Raw genomic sequence first — 13,098 nt, forward strand, 5'->3', positions numbered from 1 at the left:
AAGGATTTGGCAACTGGCGTGATTTGAGGTATGCATGTGGTAAAAAAGAAAAAAATCTATTCAGCTGAAAACCAAGATGTTATCTAGCTTTGTTTCTGTACTCGTGTCAATAATGTGTGTTCCGTAAGTATTTAATGATTAGCATGTCCTTAAAAGGCCAGTATATGACTAGGATTGAGAGAGAGAGAGAGAGAGAGAGAGAGAGAGAGAGAGAGAGAGAGAGAGAGAGAATGTCTATAGTCTCTAACAGAAAGCCACAGAGAGAGAGAAGGAAAGGAGAGATGTATTATCTACAGAAGCCAGAGAGAGAGAGAGGAGATAGAGAGAAGATGTATTGTCTACAGAAGCCCACAGAAGGGAGAAGATAGATAGATAGGAGAGGAGATATAAGAATGCTAGTATCTGAGAAGAGAGATAGAGAGAGCGAGAGAGAGAGAGAGAGATGTTTAGATCTACAGAAGCCCACAGAAGAGAGAGGAGAAGGAGGAGAGAGAGAGAGAGAGAGAGAGATGAGAGAGGTGACCATTCACGACATGGGACCATTCTTCCTTGGAATTACGGAATTATCTGGTAAAGAGGGATTTGATTTCAGTTGTAGCAATTCCATGGATAGGTATAGCTACCATGGGCTCCGGGCTTCCCAAAGTAAGCTTCTCTAGGAGTGTGAGCTCTTGGTGACATATTGGCCTATTTGTAAACAACATGAAGAAATTTTGAATTTGACAAGACCAGCGAACGATTCGAACTTTTCATAGAATTTGTTTCACGATGCTTACAATTTTCAGGTAGGTTATAGGCCTACAGGTGAACCATTGCTTAGAGCAATCAGTATTTTAAGCAACCTCTCCCTTCTGAGGAATCAGACAGTTTTTGGGAGATATTTTCTTTTTCTAATTTTGCTGACTTACAAAATATTTTCACTCCACGATGAGTCGATTCATGTGAGCGAACAACCTTTCAAATTGTGAATTGCCAAATAAAAAGAAAAAAACAAGATGTCAAGAGCGGCGTTCAGGTTTAGGCGATGTGAAATGAAGTTTATGAAGAATTTCTATCTACTATAACTAGGTTTCTAAAAGTTATTCTGTTTTAGACGAATTTTCATTTTCGCCAAAGACCATAAAAATTTTTTATTTTGACTTCTTTATTTCAGTCGGAGGGAGCAAAATATCCTTAACAGTCGCCCACAGTTCAGCCACTGTCCGGTTTTAAACTGTCATACATAGTACTACTTAGTGTGCACGAACTCCGATGCTTACGTGAGACAGACATGGTGATGCAGTGTTTGTAGGAGTTAGACGTGACGCTGATTAGTTTTCTGGTCGGTAGCACCAGATATGGAAATTTCTTGCATACAGCGTTGAGAGTTGAATAAAGCAGTGGCTAACTACGTAGCTTTTTACCAGCCGATATGTGCATCGAGATTATTTGCACGAGAATTGTGGTGCTCGACTTCAGACAAAGGGTGTGGCTGTGGAATCTAATGGAATATTTTATACATGAACCAGGGTTAACTAGTCGATATAACAGGGAGCAAATGGCAAAGTTTTTTTTTTTTTTAAGCTTGAAGAACGAACGAATTGTCGAAGTATCGGCGCAACAACAACGAAATCCAAGAGAAACATTGTGCTGAATTGATATTAGCGCGATAGGAATGTCTGTATTTTTTTCCCCTACGTGTTGTGTTGGTGTGTGTGTGTCTGTCTGCGTAACAGCCTTAAAAACTGATTCCTTTGTGGAATGACGAACAGAAAACCTCCTTAGCACGGTAAGTGCATACATGATGAAAATGGTAAACAAAACTGCAAATTTGCAAGCTGGCAATTTGCCAAGTATCGTCGTAAAAACGTCTGTAACAAACCAGACGCAAAATTAAGGGTATATAAAAGAGTGGATTGTTTTCGTAAACGTCATTTGTGAATATCTCGAAGACAACAAATCTGCTTGCCCATGTGAAATCTACCCAAGGCTGAATAGACTTGCCAACTAGTTTATTTAAACATCCCAGTCTGCGGTTCGTGGGCTCGGTCAGTCACTTTACCTTGGTTATCGAAGTTGTGCAGAGCACCTGTTACTGAGCTGTTAAGACAGGGGTGCAACCATACGTTTCTTTTTACCTTGGTGAGAATTTTGTGCTATTGCTGGTTGTTGAGGTGGTAATTGTGATCTGTGTATGCAACTGAATGTAATAATTAAGTTTGGTTGCCGAAGGAGAAGTTTTATTTTCTGTGTATTGCATATACGTTTCTTTGACTTACAAAGAAAGCAGCAATGCAGTCAAAACGTTAAACTAAAATTGGAAATCTACAATTATGCAACAGTGAGCAGTCAGAAAAACCCCTTTGTATAAATTTGCATTTTCTGGTTCGTATAAAGTATGTCATAAAAAAAACCCTGTCTATAGCTTGACGACTTTTTTTTTTTTTGCATGTCTTATAGGCATTTTATACCCATCTTTAACACATGTGCCCGAAGCATGGTGATTGTTTATTTTTTTATCTTATCTGGAAAAAAAAGTTTGTAAATGCCCCTACCCCTAGCATTATTGGAATGTCTGGAAGATCTTCAACTCTTCACCAGCAAGGTAGAGACTTTGTAAGAAAGGAAAAAAATAGTTGATAATTTGATGGTCCAAATATATACAACGTCTTGCAAGTAACATGCAACAAATATTAAAACTGACTATCAGATATATATTTTAGGGACTACCTGCGTTCTAAGAGAGTTGAATACTGTAAATAAAGGCTTTAGGGCATCCGAACGCGAACGAGGCGAAGTTAGGATGCTGAAATTGCTACCTTGGATATTAATATTGTAGGTATTAGCTGATTTATACCACTGTGACCTTGAAGCGTCTTGATGAAACGGCAGCTTTAAGGAATGATTTTGCATGTTAATTCCTGCCTTTATATGAATGTTTCGTTTATTTGGACATCGGTCCAAGAGAAACCGATGTGTTTCGATTCCGACTATCGTGAAGGCGACCTAGTATGCCTAGTTTGCCCTTATCTGCTGCGTGACGATGCGTCTTTAGCCGTGGTAATCAATGGCATTAAATAACCTTTTAATACGATGACAGTCCTGTTTTTAAAGGATATATTTTGTTATCGTTGCCAAATGATCTTCAAATGAGCAGGCCTACCTAGGTATAACCCATCCTTTACCTCGTAAACATTACCTAATGCTAAGGCCAGGCCTATGGCTACCTTCGGGTAGACGTCAGGTTAAGGGCGTTCGCGTCATCGATTCACTTCCCATATCTCGATAACATATTATCAACAAGTTAGCCTTAAGGCATCAAAAGGACGTGTGTTGTCACTCTCCAGACTTCACTTGACCCTAAGCAAACATTTTAGTATTCACTCCAGAGTCAACTTTAGGTCTCCTCTTTAATATATTTAATAAATACCTACTGTATTTTTTCTGGTTACATAAGGGTATAACTGCATATTTGCAAAGACTGTTCTATTATGCAGAATATCACGTTAGGAAAGTCTGGAGGAGGTTTTTCATCATCCTCTGGCCAAGGCAGGGCATGTCACACCCTAGGACAGTTTAGGTTTAAGGTGTATTTGTTATGCAGAAATACTAGATCGAATGTGTGCAACCCTTCTGCTCTGTTACCCCCTATCTATAGAGGTAGTGTTGTCAGTGTACTGTAGGCAATACTGAGGTTCTTTGCAGCGCCCCTGTGAATTTCGTAGGCCTCATGTAGCCTAGTCCAATGTAGTTTACAATCATTAGGCCATTCTTAAATTTCAATCAGATATGCACTTTGCTTCCCTAGCCAACAGGAATCTTTCATGTATCTGCACCTCCCATACCTGCTTCTGCCCTGGACTGCACCTTTTTCAAGGCAAGAGGGTAGTATGTTTTAACTACACTAAGTAGCAAATGTAAATGAAAGCACACAGTGTGTGAATGGATTTACAACAGTTGTGAGCAAACTACGATCCTCAGGCCGCTCAAGGAATTCATGAGGCTTTTCTCTTTCAAATTTTACTCAATTTGAAATGAGTCTATTTGTCTTTAAAATGTGTTTCATGTGAAGTTACCTACTAGCTACTCTCTTTCAAATAAATGCATTTCATATGAATCTTCTAAGTACGTTAAAATATTACTAAAAAAAAATTACAGTTTTCCTTTAAAAGCCTTGCAATATATCTAGTTTTTATTTTAAATATTAATAATTTGCTTTTTTATACTAAGCGGCCCTATAAAAATGTGAATTTTTGAATGTGGCCCTTGCACGGAAAAGTTTTCCCACTGATGTACAAAGTGATAATCAAATTGTGGATGCATAACACCAAAAGAGAAACAAAAAACTGCTCAGCTATGCTAACTGGCAGAGCATTACACCAAAGTTGATTAGTTGAGTGAGTGATTTATACTGATTAACTTTTTATGCAGTAGAAGGGGATGGAAAAGCCCAGTGATATTCAAGTGCACTGTGTTGTAAATTGTACACTGTACAGTGCAGTACATACATATGGTATACACAGTAGCTGCATTAAAGTATATATTGCACTTTACATAGAAACCAAAACCTGGACAAAATGTATATGGGAGTCTGGCACACGTGTTCAGACTTACATTGAACTGCCCACTCAATAGTGCTAGTAATTTGGTAATTTTTGTGTTAATTTTTTGTTACTCCTATACATACATAGCATTCATTATACATACGCAAATAGTACATTACATACAATACGGTACCTTCAGCTATCTGGTCTTAGGCTAGGGTTAGGAAATGATTTGGGGGGTAGCTTACAGGGGTTCCTGTATTTATTTTTGGGCCTTTCACATTTGTCCATAAGGGGGTATCCTGTCGATTTGTTGTCTATTGCTCAAAGGCTTGGCCCTAAGGCTGTAGCCTAACATTTATTTTCTTCTTATTTTTTTTTTTTTTACGACAACTTATCTTTAGTTCTTTAAAATTTTAGTTATTGGGGCAACGTAACAGAATAGAGATTATTCTGTTTGCTTTATAATTATTTTTTACAATATCAAAATGTTTTCATTTTGGGAGAGTAGGCAGTTAATGTGCCAATCATAGTATATCATAACCTAACCATTCCTCTGAGCTTGTCACCGAACCTTCCCAAGGGCTTTGCTCCTCCTTAAACCCCCCCCCCCCTCCCCCCCCCCCCCCATTCCATTACACCCACGACTAGTAATAGTCACAACGCATTGAATGTTCTGATGCCATCTCATCAGATTCTTTATACATAAGTGTATTTTTGGGGAAACTTTAATTACTGATGTTACATACTATCACAGTCTCTCTTGAAAGTAGCTAACCTAAACATTTTGCATTTCCAGTAAACTAGCTGGAGATTTTACCCTTCCAGGGACTTTTGCCACCAGTCATATTACCGCTGCGTATCCTAAGTGTATTACAGTAAGCACAATATCTTTGTCAGTATTCGTTCATGTTCTCATGTGTCATGTCATTAAATCATCATTTGTAAATTAGTTATGCTTTCATGTTTGGTAAAAATGGATGTTGGCATTGGTTATAGCAGATTGTATTAAAATTTATTGATTTTTAATTCTTTATGAGATACTTATTCAAATCTTGCTTTAATAGGCAATTAGTGTTATTAATTTGGCTTGTTACATTGGTAACTGGTTTTAGTATATCATTGTAGAAGAAATTTTAGTAATAGTATGTCATTATGTAGTTTTGTGTTTTTTTTTTGTGAAGTATTTTTGTTCCATAATTAGGTTCTGTCTTTCCTAATTAAAGTAACTTCTGTTAGGCAGTGATGAACTATTTTGTTAACCAGCATACTGTGCAGTACTTGTATTTAGATCAGTTCAGCATCCTCCACTTAGGCAGCTTTAGGAGAGGTTTTATAGTGTTTGTTTGTATGGTGTTTTTACTTTGCACGGAACCAGTTGGGTATTTAGCAACGAGGTTTTCTAGTTGAAAAAATGTGGGTTGGAACTTGTTAGATTTTTATGTCAAGAATTATTGTCTGCCTAACTAAAGCTGTTCTGTAAAAATATTAATCTTGCACTTAGTTGTATGTAGTATTTTCTGGATTTATTGCAGTAAGTAAAATTCTTGTGACATTCGTGTTTGTAAAAAAAAAAAAATTAAAAAAAAAAAAATGTTTAGTTGTAATAAATTAAAATGTTTCAGAAATAGTTGATCTAAAGGGAACCTGTGATGGCGTTAACGCAATTTAGTAGATGCTCAGTGTGGTGAGGGCAATGCCCTCGTTCGCCTGACCCAACATGTGATACGTGATAAGCACTGGCTGATGAGGGACTAGGCTGGCATCATCGGCATCCCCTTTCACAAGGTACAGTTTGGAAGTTTCTTTAATTAAAATTTGTAACAGTACCAGTTGTCACTTTTGAACATTATTCAACCCCATTACACTCTCTGTTGTCAGCGGTTATTTCTTGTTCTTTTGTATTAAGGATTATCGTTCATAATTGCTGCTTTGTAAGCATGCTATTAGACTATACCAATTCTTTGTGCAGGGGGTGCTTATAAAACTCAGTATGGGCCTACCATAGAAGGAGACCAGTTGGTTGAAGAATTCATGACCGAAACACAAGCAGCCGCTGCAGCAGCTCCCCAGGCATTTAGAATGGATTCACTTCTACAGGTATGAGGGCTATGATTCTGTTTAGCAGTACTTTTCGTTGTACTTTTATACCTCATATAAAAATTATTGTCTAGAATAAGTTTTATTTTTAGATTGATTGCAACCTTGCAAGTGGATTTAGTTATTGTGAATCAACCAGTCTTTATTTTCAGTAGTGAGATTACCTTGTAGCAGTATCTGTAGCTTTTTTTTGTTTTGTTTTGTTTGTTTATTATAGTTCACTGCATTTGAAAGTAAATGCACTATTGATTTTTATTTTTTTTGCAGCTGTGCATCTTCTTCTTTCCCACTGTTATCCCTACATTAAGGGGAGTGGGGGGGGAGTTGTCGATTGCCTGATGCGCCTTCTCCACTGCCTTCTATCAAAGGCATCATCCTCCACCAAACCTCTTCTTTCCATATCTTCCTTCACTTTATCTTGACATCTTTATCTTGCCTCTCGATCTTCTTTCTCTACAGGTTCTTCCAAGCCCTCTTCACTCACAATCGTGACTGTTATCAGCTCTTTTAACTTTACTAAGCCTGCTCTTCTTATTTCATCTTTTCCAATGTCTCAAGCAGTGATATTCCCATAATCAACCTGAGCATTCTCTTCTCTCAAGCTTTACTTCCTCTTTTCCTCTTAGAAGCCCAAGTTTCCAATCCATACATTAACACTGGTCTCATCACTGTGCTATAGATCTTGACTTTTAGCTTGATTGGTATTTTCTTATCACATACAACTCCAGCTACATCTCTCCACTTCCCATATGCCGCTTTATCCTACCGCCCACTTTCTGCCTCACATCCTCCCTATAGCTTAAAGAAGATCCTAAGTATTTAAACTTTTCTGCCTGTTTTATAATCAAGCCTCTTCTTTCTTGTATTACATTTTGTCTCCATCTTCTCTACTGCTCACCAAAACCTGTTTTATTCACATTCACCCTTAAGCCACCTCTCTCTAAGGACTCCTGCCACTCTCCAACCTTCCTCTGTAGGTCCTCCTCATGTTCAGGAGCAAACACCAGATCACTGGCATACAGCTCCCACAGCACTTCATTCCTGATCTCTTCACTCAACACATCCCATGACCAGCACAAATAAAAATGGGCTTAATGCTGACCCCTGGAGTAATTTAACACTAACTTCAAAGTGTTGTGTTTTCCCATCTGCTGTTATTACTTTTGTGCTCGTTCTTTAATACATCATCTCAACCTGTCTAACCAACTTTTCTGGGACTTAACTCTTCCTCAAACACCAAAACATCACTTCTCTTGGGATTCTATTGTATGCTTTCTCTAGGTTTATAAATGCACAATAAAGCTCCTGGTGTCCCTCTAGCCTCTTTTCTTGTAGCTGTCTTACTATGAAGATGGCATCCGCCGTCCCTCTACCTCATGAATCCATACTGCTGTTTCCCGATCTTTACACTTTTAATCACTCTTGCAGTATCCTTTCTAAAACTTTCAATCAATGCTCTGTTAGTTTAATTCCCTTGTAGTTATTACAATCCATAACATCTCCCTTCTGCTTGTACATATATATACATGTATACCATTAGACTCTCCTCTCAGTCCCTTGGCATATCTTCCTCTTCCCATATAGTTTTAATAAGCCAGCAACCATTTCACCCCCTCTTACCTAGTAATTTGATCATTTCAATTTGGAACTCCGATGGACCTGGTGCTTTACCATTCTTCATTTTACTCAATGCTGTCTTCACTTCTCTATCCTGTATCTCCATCACTGGTCTCTCCACCCTCTGTGCTTCCCCCATCTCCTCTCTCAGTATTAAAAGTTGTTCAAAATACTCTCTCCCATCTCTTTCTTTAATATCTTCATCCCTATACAATATATTTCCAGCTATCCTTAATGACACCCAATTCTTATAAGCTGTGTGTATAGCACTATAAAGTTCTTGAAATCTTGAGTATAGTAAACTGTACAACACCAAGATGGTCGCAGTTGCACATTACAAAATAGATATTGAAATTGTACGACGCTTTTATTGACATCATTGGTTTATTGTTTCTGTTTTTCTAGGAAATGCGTGAAATAGAAAGTATGCGTGCTCGAGCTGGTCCATTACGAGGTCCTGGTATTGCAGATTTGGCCTCTGAAGCTGGGACTTGGGCTGAAGAATATCTTGCATCAGAAACACATGTTCAGGTGGGTTTTATAAGTAAATGCTCTTGTATTACTTCAGTGTCCTCATTTTACACACACACTTTATGTTGATTGTCACCTGAGGAACATTTTCAATTATTACCTGAAAAATATTGAAATTAGGGTTTCTTATTTCTGGGAAATTTATTCATATAGTATATATGTACATTGATATATGTATGCTGACACCTTGTTTGTTTAAACTGAGGAGAAATAAACATCCAGTGGTGTTTTCATTGTTGCCCTTGGTATTTTGCAGTCAGAGGATGAGCTAGTGTAATTTTGTTATTTCAGGAAATTGGCCCTGGTAGTGACTGGACAAAGGAGTTTGTCGAGCATCAAAATGGTTTAACTTCTCCAGATATAATCACAGACAATGATACACGCTGGGCACATGAATACCTCAATGAAAACTTTCTGTAAGCACCTTGGTGTATGTCATTGTTTTTGTTCTAAAACTTGTCACTTTGACCAGCTAATAAATTTTGATAATGCAGTGGGAGACTCTGTTGGCTATCATGCCTAATTTTGTTTTGACAGAGATGATGCATCCAGTACAGAAGCCAGTAAATGGGTTGAGGAGTACAATCCGCAAGAAGATTCTGAATTGGCTAAAACAGCTAATGAACTGTTAGGAACTGTTGACGATCCAAAGTTTCACAACACTGAAGTAGGTATTTTTTGCTTGCAGATATCAACAATCATTTACTTACAAATTTGTTAAACTTTGACCAAGGTAAATGGTGCAGTATTAGTAGAAATGATATATGTATTTGTTATATGAAATAATGTATGTTGGATATTTGTGATGACTAGAAAAAATAATTATTATTTTTAAAAATAGGTAGGTAAGTAGGTAGCTCTCCTTCCAATAAGTAGAATTAAAGGGTTTTGCTGCTAGAGCTGCATTTAATTTGTAAAATAATTTAATTCTTTCTTGTAATTGCTTACTATATTCTGCCAGTGCCTCTCCTATATTCATCATATCATTGTAGAAGCAGATATAAACAATCATTGATGGGAATTCTTTTCTTAAAAAAAATGTAATATACATCCAAGTTGGAAGGTAACTGGAATGTCTATGATGAGTAAGTCATAAGCTTGGCATTGAAGTAAGGCACAAGTCATCCAGGGTCTTTTTGTTTTGTGGATAATTAGTTTTTTGAGCAAATTCTAGGTCGCACTTCACTCAGGCTCTGCTGAGCATGATAATGCCTGAAGACAAGCATAGACTTATCTGCAATGGTATATGCCAGACTCACTATTGCAGGTCAGTTCAATCTTCTGGTGTGATTATGCACGGATGTGCCCGAGCAAAATGTGGACTAGAACTCGCTCTAAAAACTACTTAACAAGGAAAAACTTGAAGGAGAAAAAGTCCCCCAGACAGCCTACTCCTAAGTTCCTCATGAACATCAATTATTTTGCAGCTATGTATATTTTAACAAGACCATTAAATCACTTCTAGACTTATAGGGTTTGTCCAAAGAATTTGCTTGAGTTAAAGGTACAGTTGGAGCAATATAAAGTTAAGTGGATAGCTATGGGTGGAAAAAGTCCAAAGGAATGTGAAGTAAAGACAAAAAGAAAAATTCAGTTATTAAACCATCTTATTGCAGTAAGCGATTAATGAAGGAATTATTATTTCAGTTTATGAAGTTTATAAAAAAGCTGGGCGAAGGTTCAAAAGGTGATGTGAGCAAAGACTGGACAAATGAATTTTTGTCGTCTAACACATCAAAGGAAAATAACTTGGAGGAATCGTGGAGCACCGAATTCACTCAAGGACAAAAACAGCAGTTGCATGAACAGTGGCAAAAGGAGTTCACAGGTATGTAAATTCTCTTTTATTTCCATGTTTCATATAAAAACTGGTCCCCTTATGAAGGTTTTAGATTATTTGGCCACCAATAATATCAATATATATATATTTTTATATGGAGACATACTTGGGATAATTGGGATTTGTTAGTTTGTTACCGTCATGGAGTAGTGTCCTTGACCCTTCGTAAGAACCTGGTCCAGCTGGCCCAGCAGGTGGTCCGGTCCCTGCCTGTGGAAGCTAAGGGTATGGCTGACACCTCAGGTAAAGGCAAAATCCATAGTGAAAAATTTTGCCCTGCTCAGGATGAGCACCAGAAATCATTGTCAGCAGAATGATGGCTTGGGTAAAGTTGTTTAAATTTCTTCATCTTCTGGGCTTCAACTCTTAATGCCTAGTAAGCAACCAGTGCAAGGTTATTGGCCTTAGTAAGCTTGGAAATGTATTTTGCAGAAACTGGCTATCCATGGAAGATTCTGAAATAATGTTTTAAACAAATTCAAAAAGAAATAAACTGCCATTCCAAGGGATATAGGATGCTAATGATTTGGTTAAATGTCCCCCATTCTCAGGTATATGGGATACTAACAATTGTTCCGACACGGCATACAAACCTTCGGTCCTTTTACAATAGGAAGGTACTAGCGGCAGCTGGATAGGTCGTAAGCTTTTGAACAAGGGGTTCGGTAGTTAACTGCTTGTCCGACAGGCTGCGCTAGCGCGCGACTGGGAGGTAAACAAACCACTTTGCTTTCGGCCTCACAGTGGATGGACGTGATGTTCGACGCTCTCTGCCCCGCTGCTCGTCGTTTGCTTTGTTTTCTGAGTATTTGGTTGTAATTGTGTATGAAAGAGTTATTGTAAGTACAATCTTCTCTCTTTGCATATTAATTACTGCTTTCATTTATTGAATTATGATGGAATCTCCTCGCCTCGCTACCCCAAGGAGACTTTGCCCGGGTATCGAAGGGCGTAAATGCGGGAAGTTCCGATCGTTCCCGGGGAGATTGACCCTCATATTTTGTGTGCTCGGTGTCGGGGGCGCGAAGTGCACCCGGGCCGAGCCCTGTGATGTTATGTAATGACTGGTCGGAGGCGCAGTGGACTTTGTATGAGGGCAGGAAGAAGCGAAGCCTGCAAAGGAGTCGTCGGAAAGCTCTCCCGCGACTCCTTTGGTGACGGACACTTCGTCTTCTTTCCTGCCGCCCGCTCAACTTCCACGTCTCGCGCCTTCCCCTTCGGGGGGGGGGTGTCTAGGTCCTTCTCCTCTCCTGACGTGTCGAGTGTGGAGGAGGGCGCTAGATACCCTGACGTAGAGTTGTACTCTGGGTCCTCTATCCGCTCGTCTTCGCGCGAGCGGGTAGAGGATCCTTCTAATCACCCGACTTTGCCTCCTCAGGTGCGCGGTTGCCGTGAAGGAGGAACTCGGACAGGTGTGGGCATCGTTGGGACCTGCAGGGCGTGCCCGAGTGTCAGGGGCTGCTCTATCATCGCGCTGGCTCCGTGGCGGTCACCCATGCAAACAGTCACAACCACCACCACGACCCTGACAACACCGGCTACGCGTCACTCCTCACCTGGTGTACACCCAGCACGCGGTCTCTGTGACACCCACAACATCGGTGCAGGGACCAGTCGCCGTAACTCGGGGGAGTGTGATGCCGCCACCGGGTTTGCCGTGCTGCTGCCGCGACCGGGACTTCATGTGCCCGAAGAGCTCGCCCCTGGACCTCCCACCGGTACCGGAGGAAAGTCCTGTGCCGCTGGTTTTTCGACCCATTCTGGGACCTCCCACACAGTTCTGCCGTAAACCTATGCCGTGACCAACCGCTGCTGTTCCTGTTCCTGCTCCTGCTGTACTGCGACTGCCGTTCCTGTGATGCTCGCACCTGCTGATGTTGTTCCTGTGCCTGGCGCCGCTGCTCCGATGCTGGTCTGTTCGGACAGGTACGTCCGGGCCCGGCCCTGTTTGCTTCGGCAACAGCAGCCCCGGCTCCGTCCTGGATGACAGATCTGACGTCGGTCCTGAGGAGGTTGACGAAGAAGAAGAAGAAGAGAGGAAAGGTGTCGTCGTCGTCTTCATCGTCTTCTTCGTCGTCGTCGTCGTCTGCCGCCTCTTCCCCTTTTTTCTTCTTCTTCTCCCCCCCGCCTAAGAAGAAGAAGGTCGCCTCCCCCCCCCCTAAGAAGTCTCCTTCGGGAACTTCTAAGGGCCCGTCTCACGCCTCTGGTGAGACGGGGGGTTCTTCCGCTGGTCAGCCCTGCTCCTTCGGGAGCAGGACCCGTCTCTTCTCCCGCAAGGAAGAAGACTACGGGGGACCAGAGGGGGTGCGGCTAACACCGGCACTTCCTCGCCTGCTGTCAGTGGTTCGGCCACAGCAGCAGGATCCGGCTCGGCCGCTCGTTCGCGAGAGGTACCGAGTGTACGGTCGCCTAACAGCGACCGTGCAGCCAGGAACCAGACCTCTGAGTCCGCTCAGCGTCAGGTTCACGGCACGGAGCGGAAGACTG

General features: G+C 40.7%; 2 protein-coding genes across 2 annotated transcripts in view; one reads left to right on the forward strand and one right to left on the reverse strand.

The window, feature by feature from the left end:
• The window catches only part of LOC135213020 (peroxisomal targeting signal 1 receptor-like), a gene marked incomplete in the record, with an annotated part of 149,154 nt that overhangs the window by 97,079 nt on the left and 38,977 nt on the right, over nt 1–13,098 (reverse strand).
• Nucleotides 2,072–10,928, forward strand: LOC135213293 (peroxisomal targeting signal 1 receptor-like). The gene is made up of 8 exons (XM_064247274.1): nt 2,072–2,121; nt 6,149–6,311; nt 6,496–6,623; nt 8,646–8,771; nt 9,063–9,187; nt 9,309–9,438; nt 10,419–10,599; nt 10,741–10,928. The coding sequence occupies exons 3-8, from the start codon at nt 6,558–6,560 to the stop codon at nt 10,926–10,928; spliced, it is 816 nt and encodes a 271-aa protein (XP_064103344.1). The 5' UTR covers nt 2,072–2,121; nt 6,149–6,311; nt 6,496–6,557.

This window comes from Macrobrachium nipponense, chromosome 42 (assembly GCF_015104395.2).
Source record: "Macrobrachium nipponense isolate FS-2020 chromosome 42, ASM1510439v2, whole genome shotgun sequence".
In the NCBI taxonomy this organism is placed as follows: Eukaryota; Metazoa; Arthropoda; class Malacostraca; order Decapoda; family Palaemonidae; genus Macrobrachium; species Macrobrachium nipponense.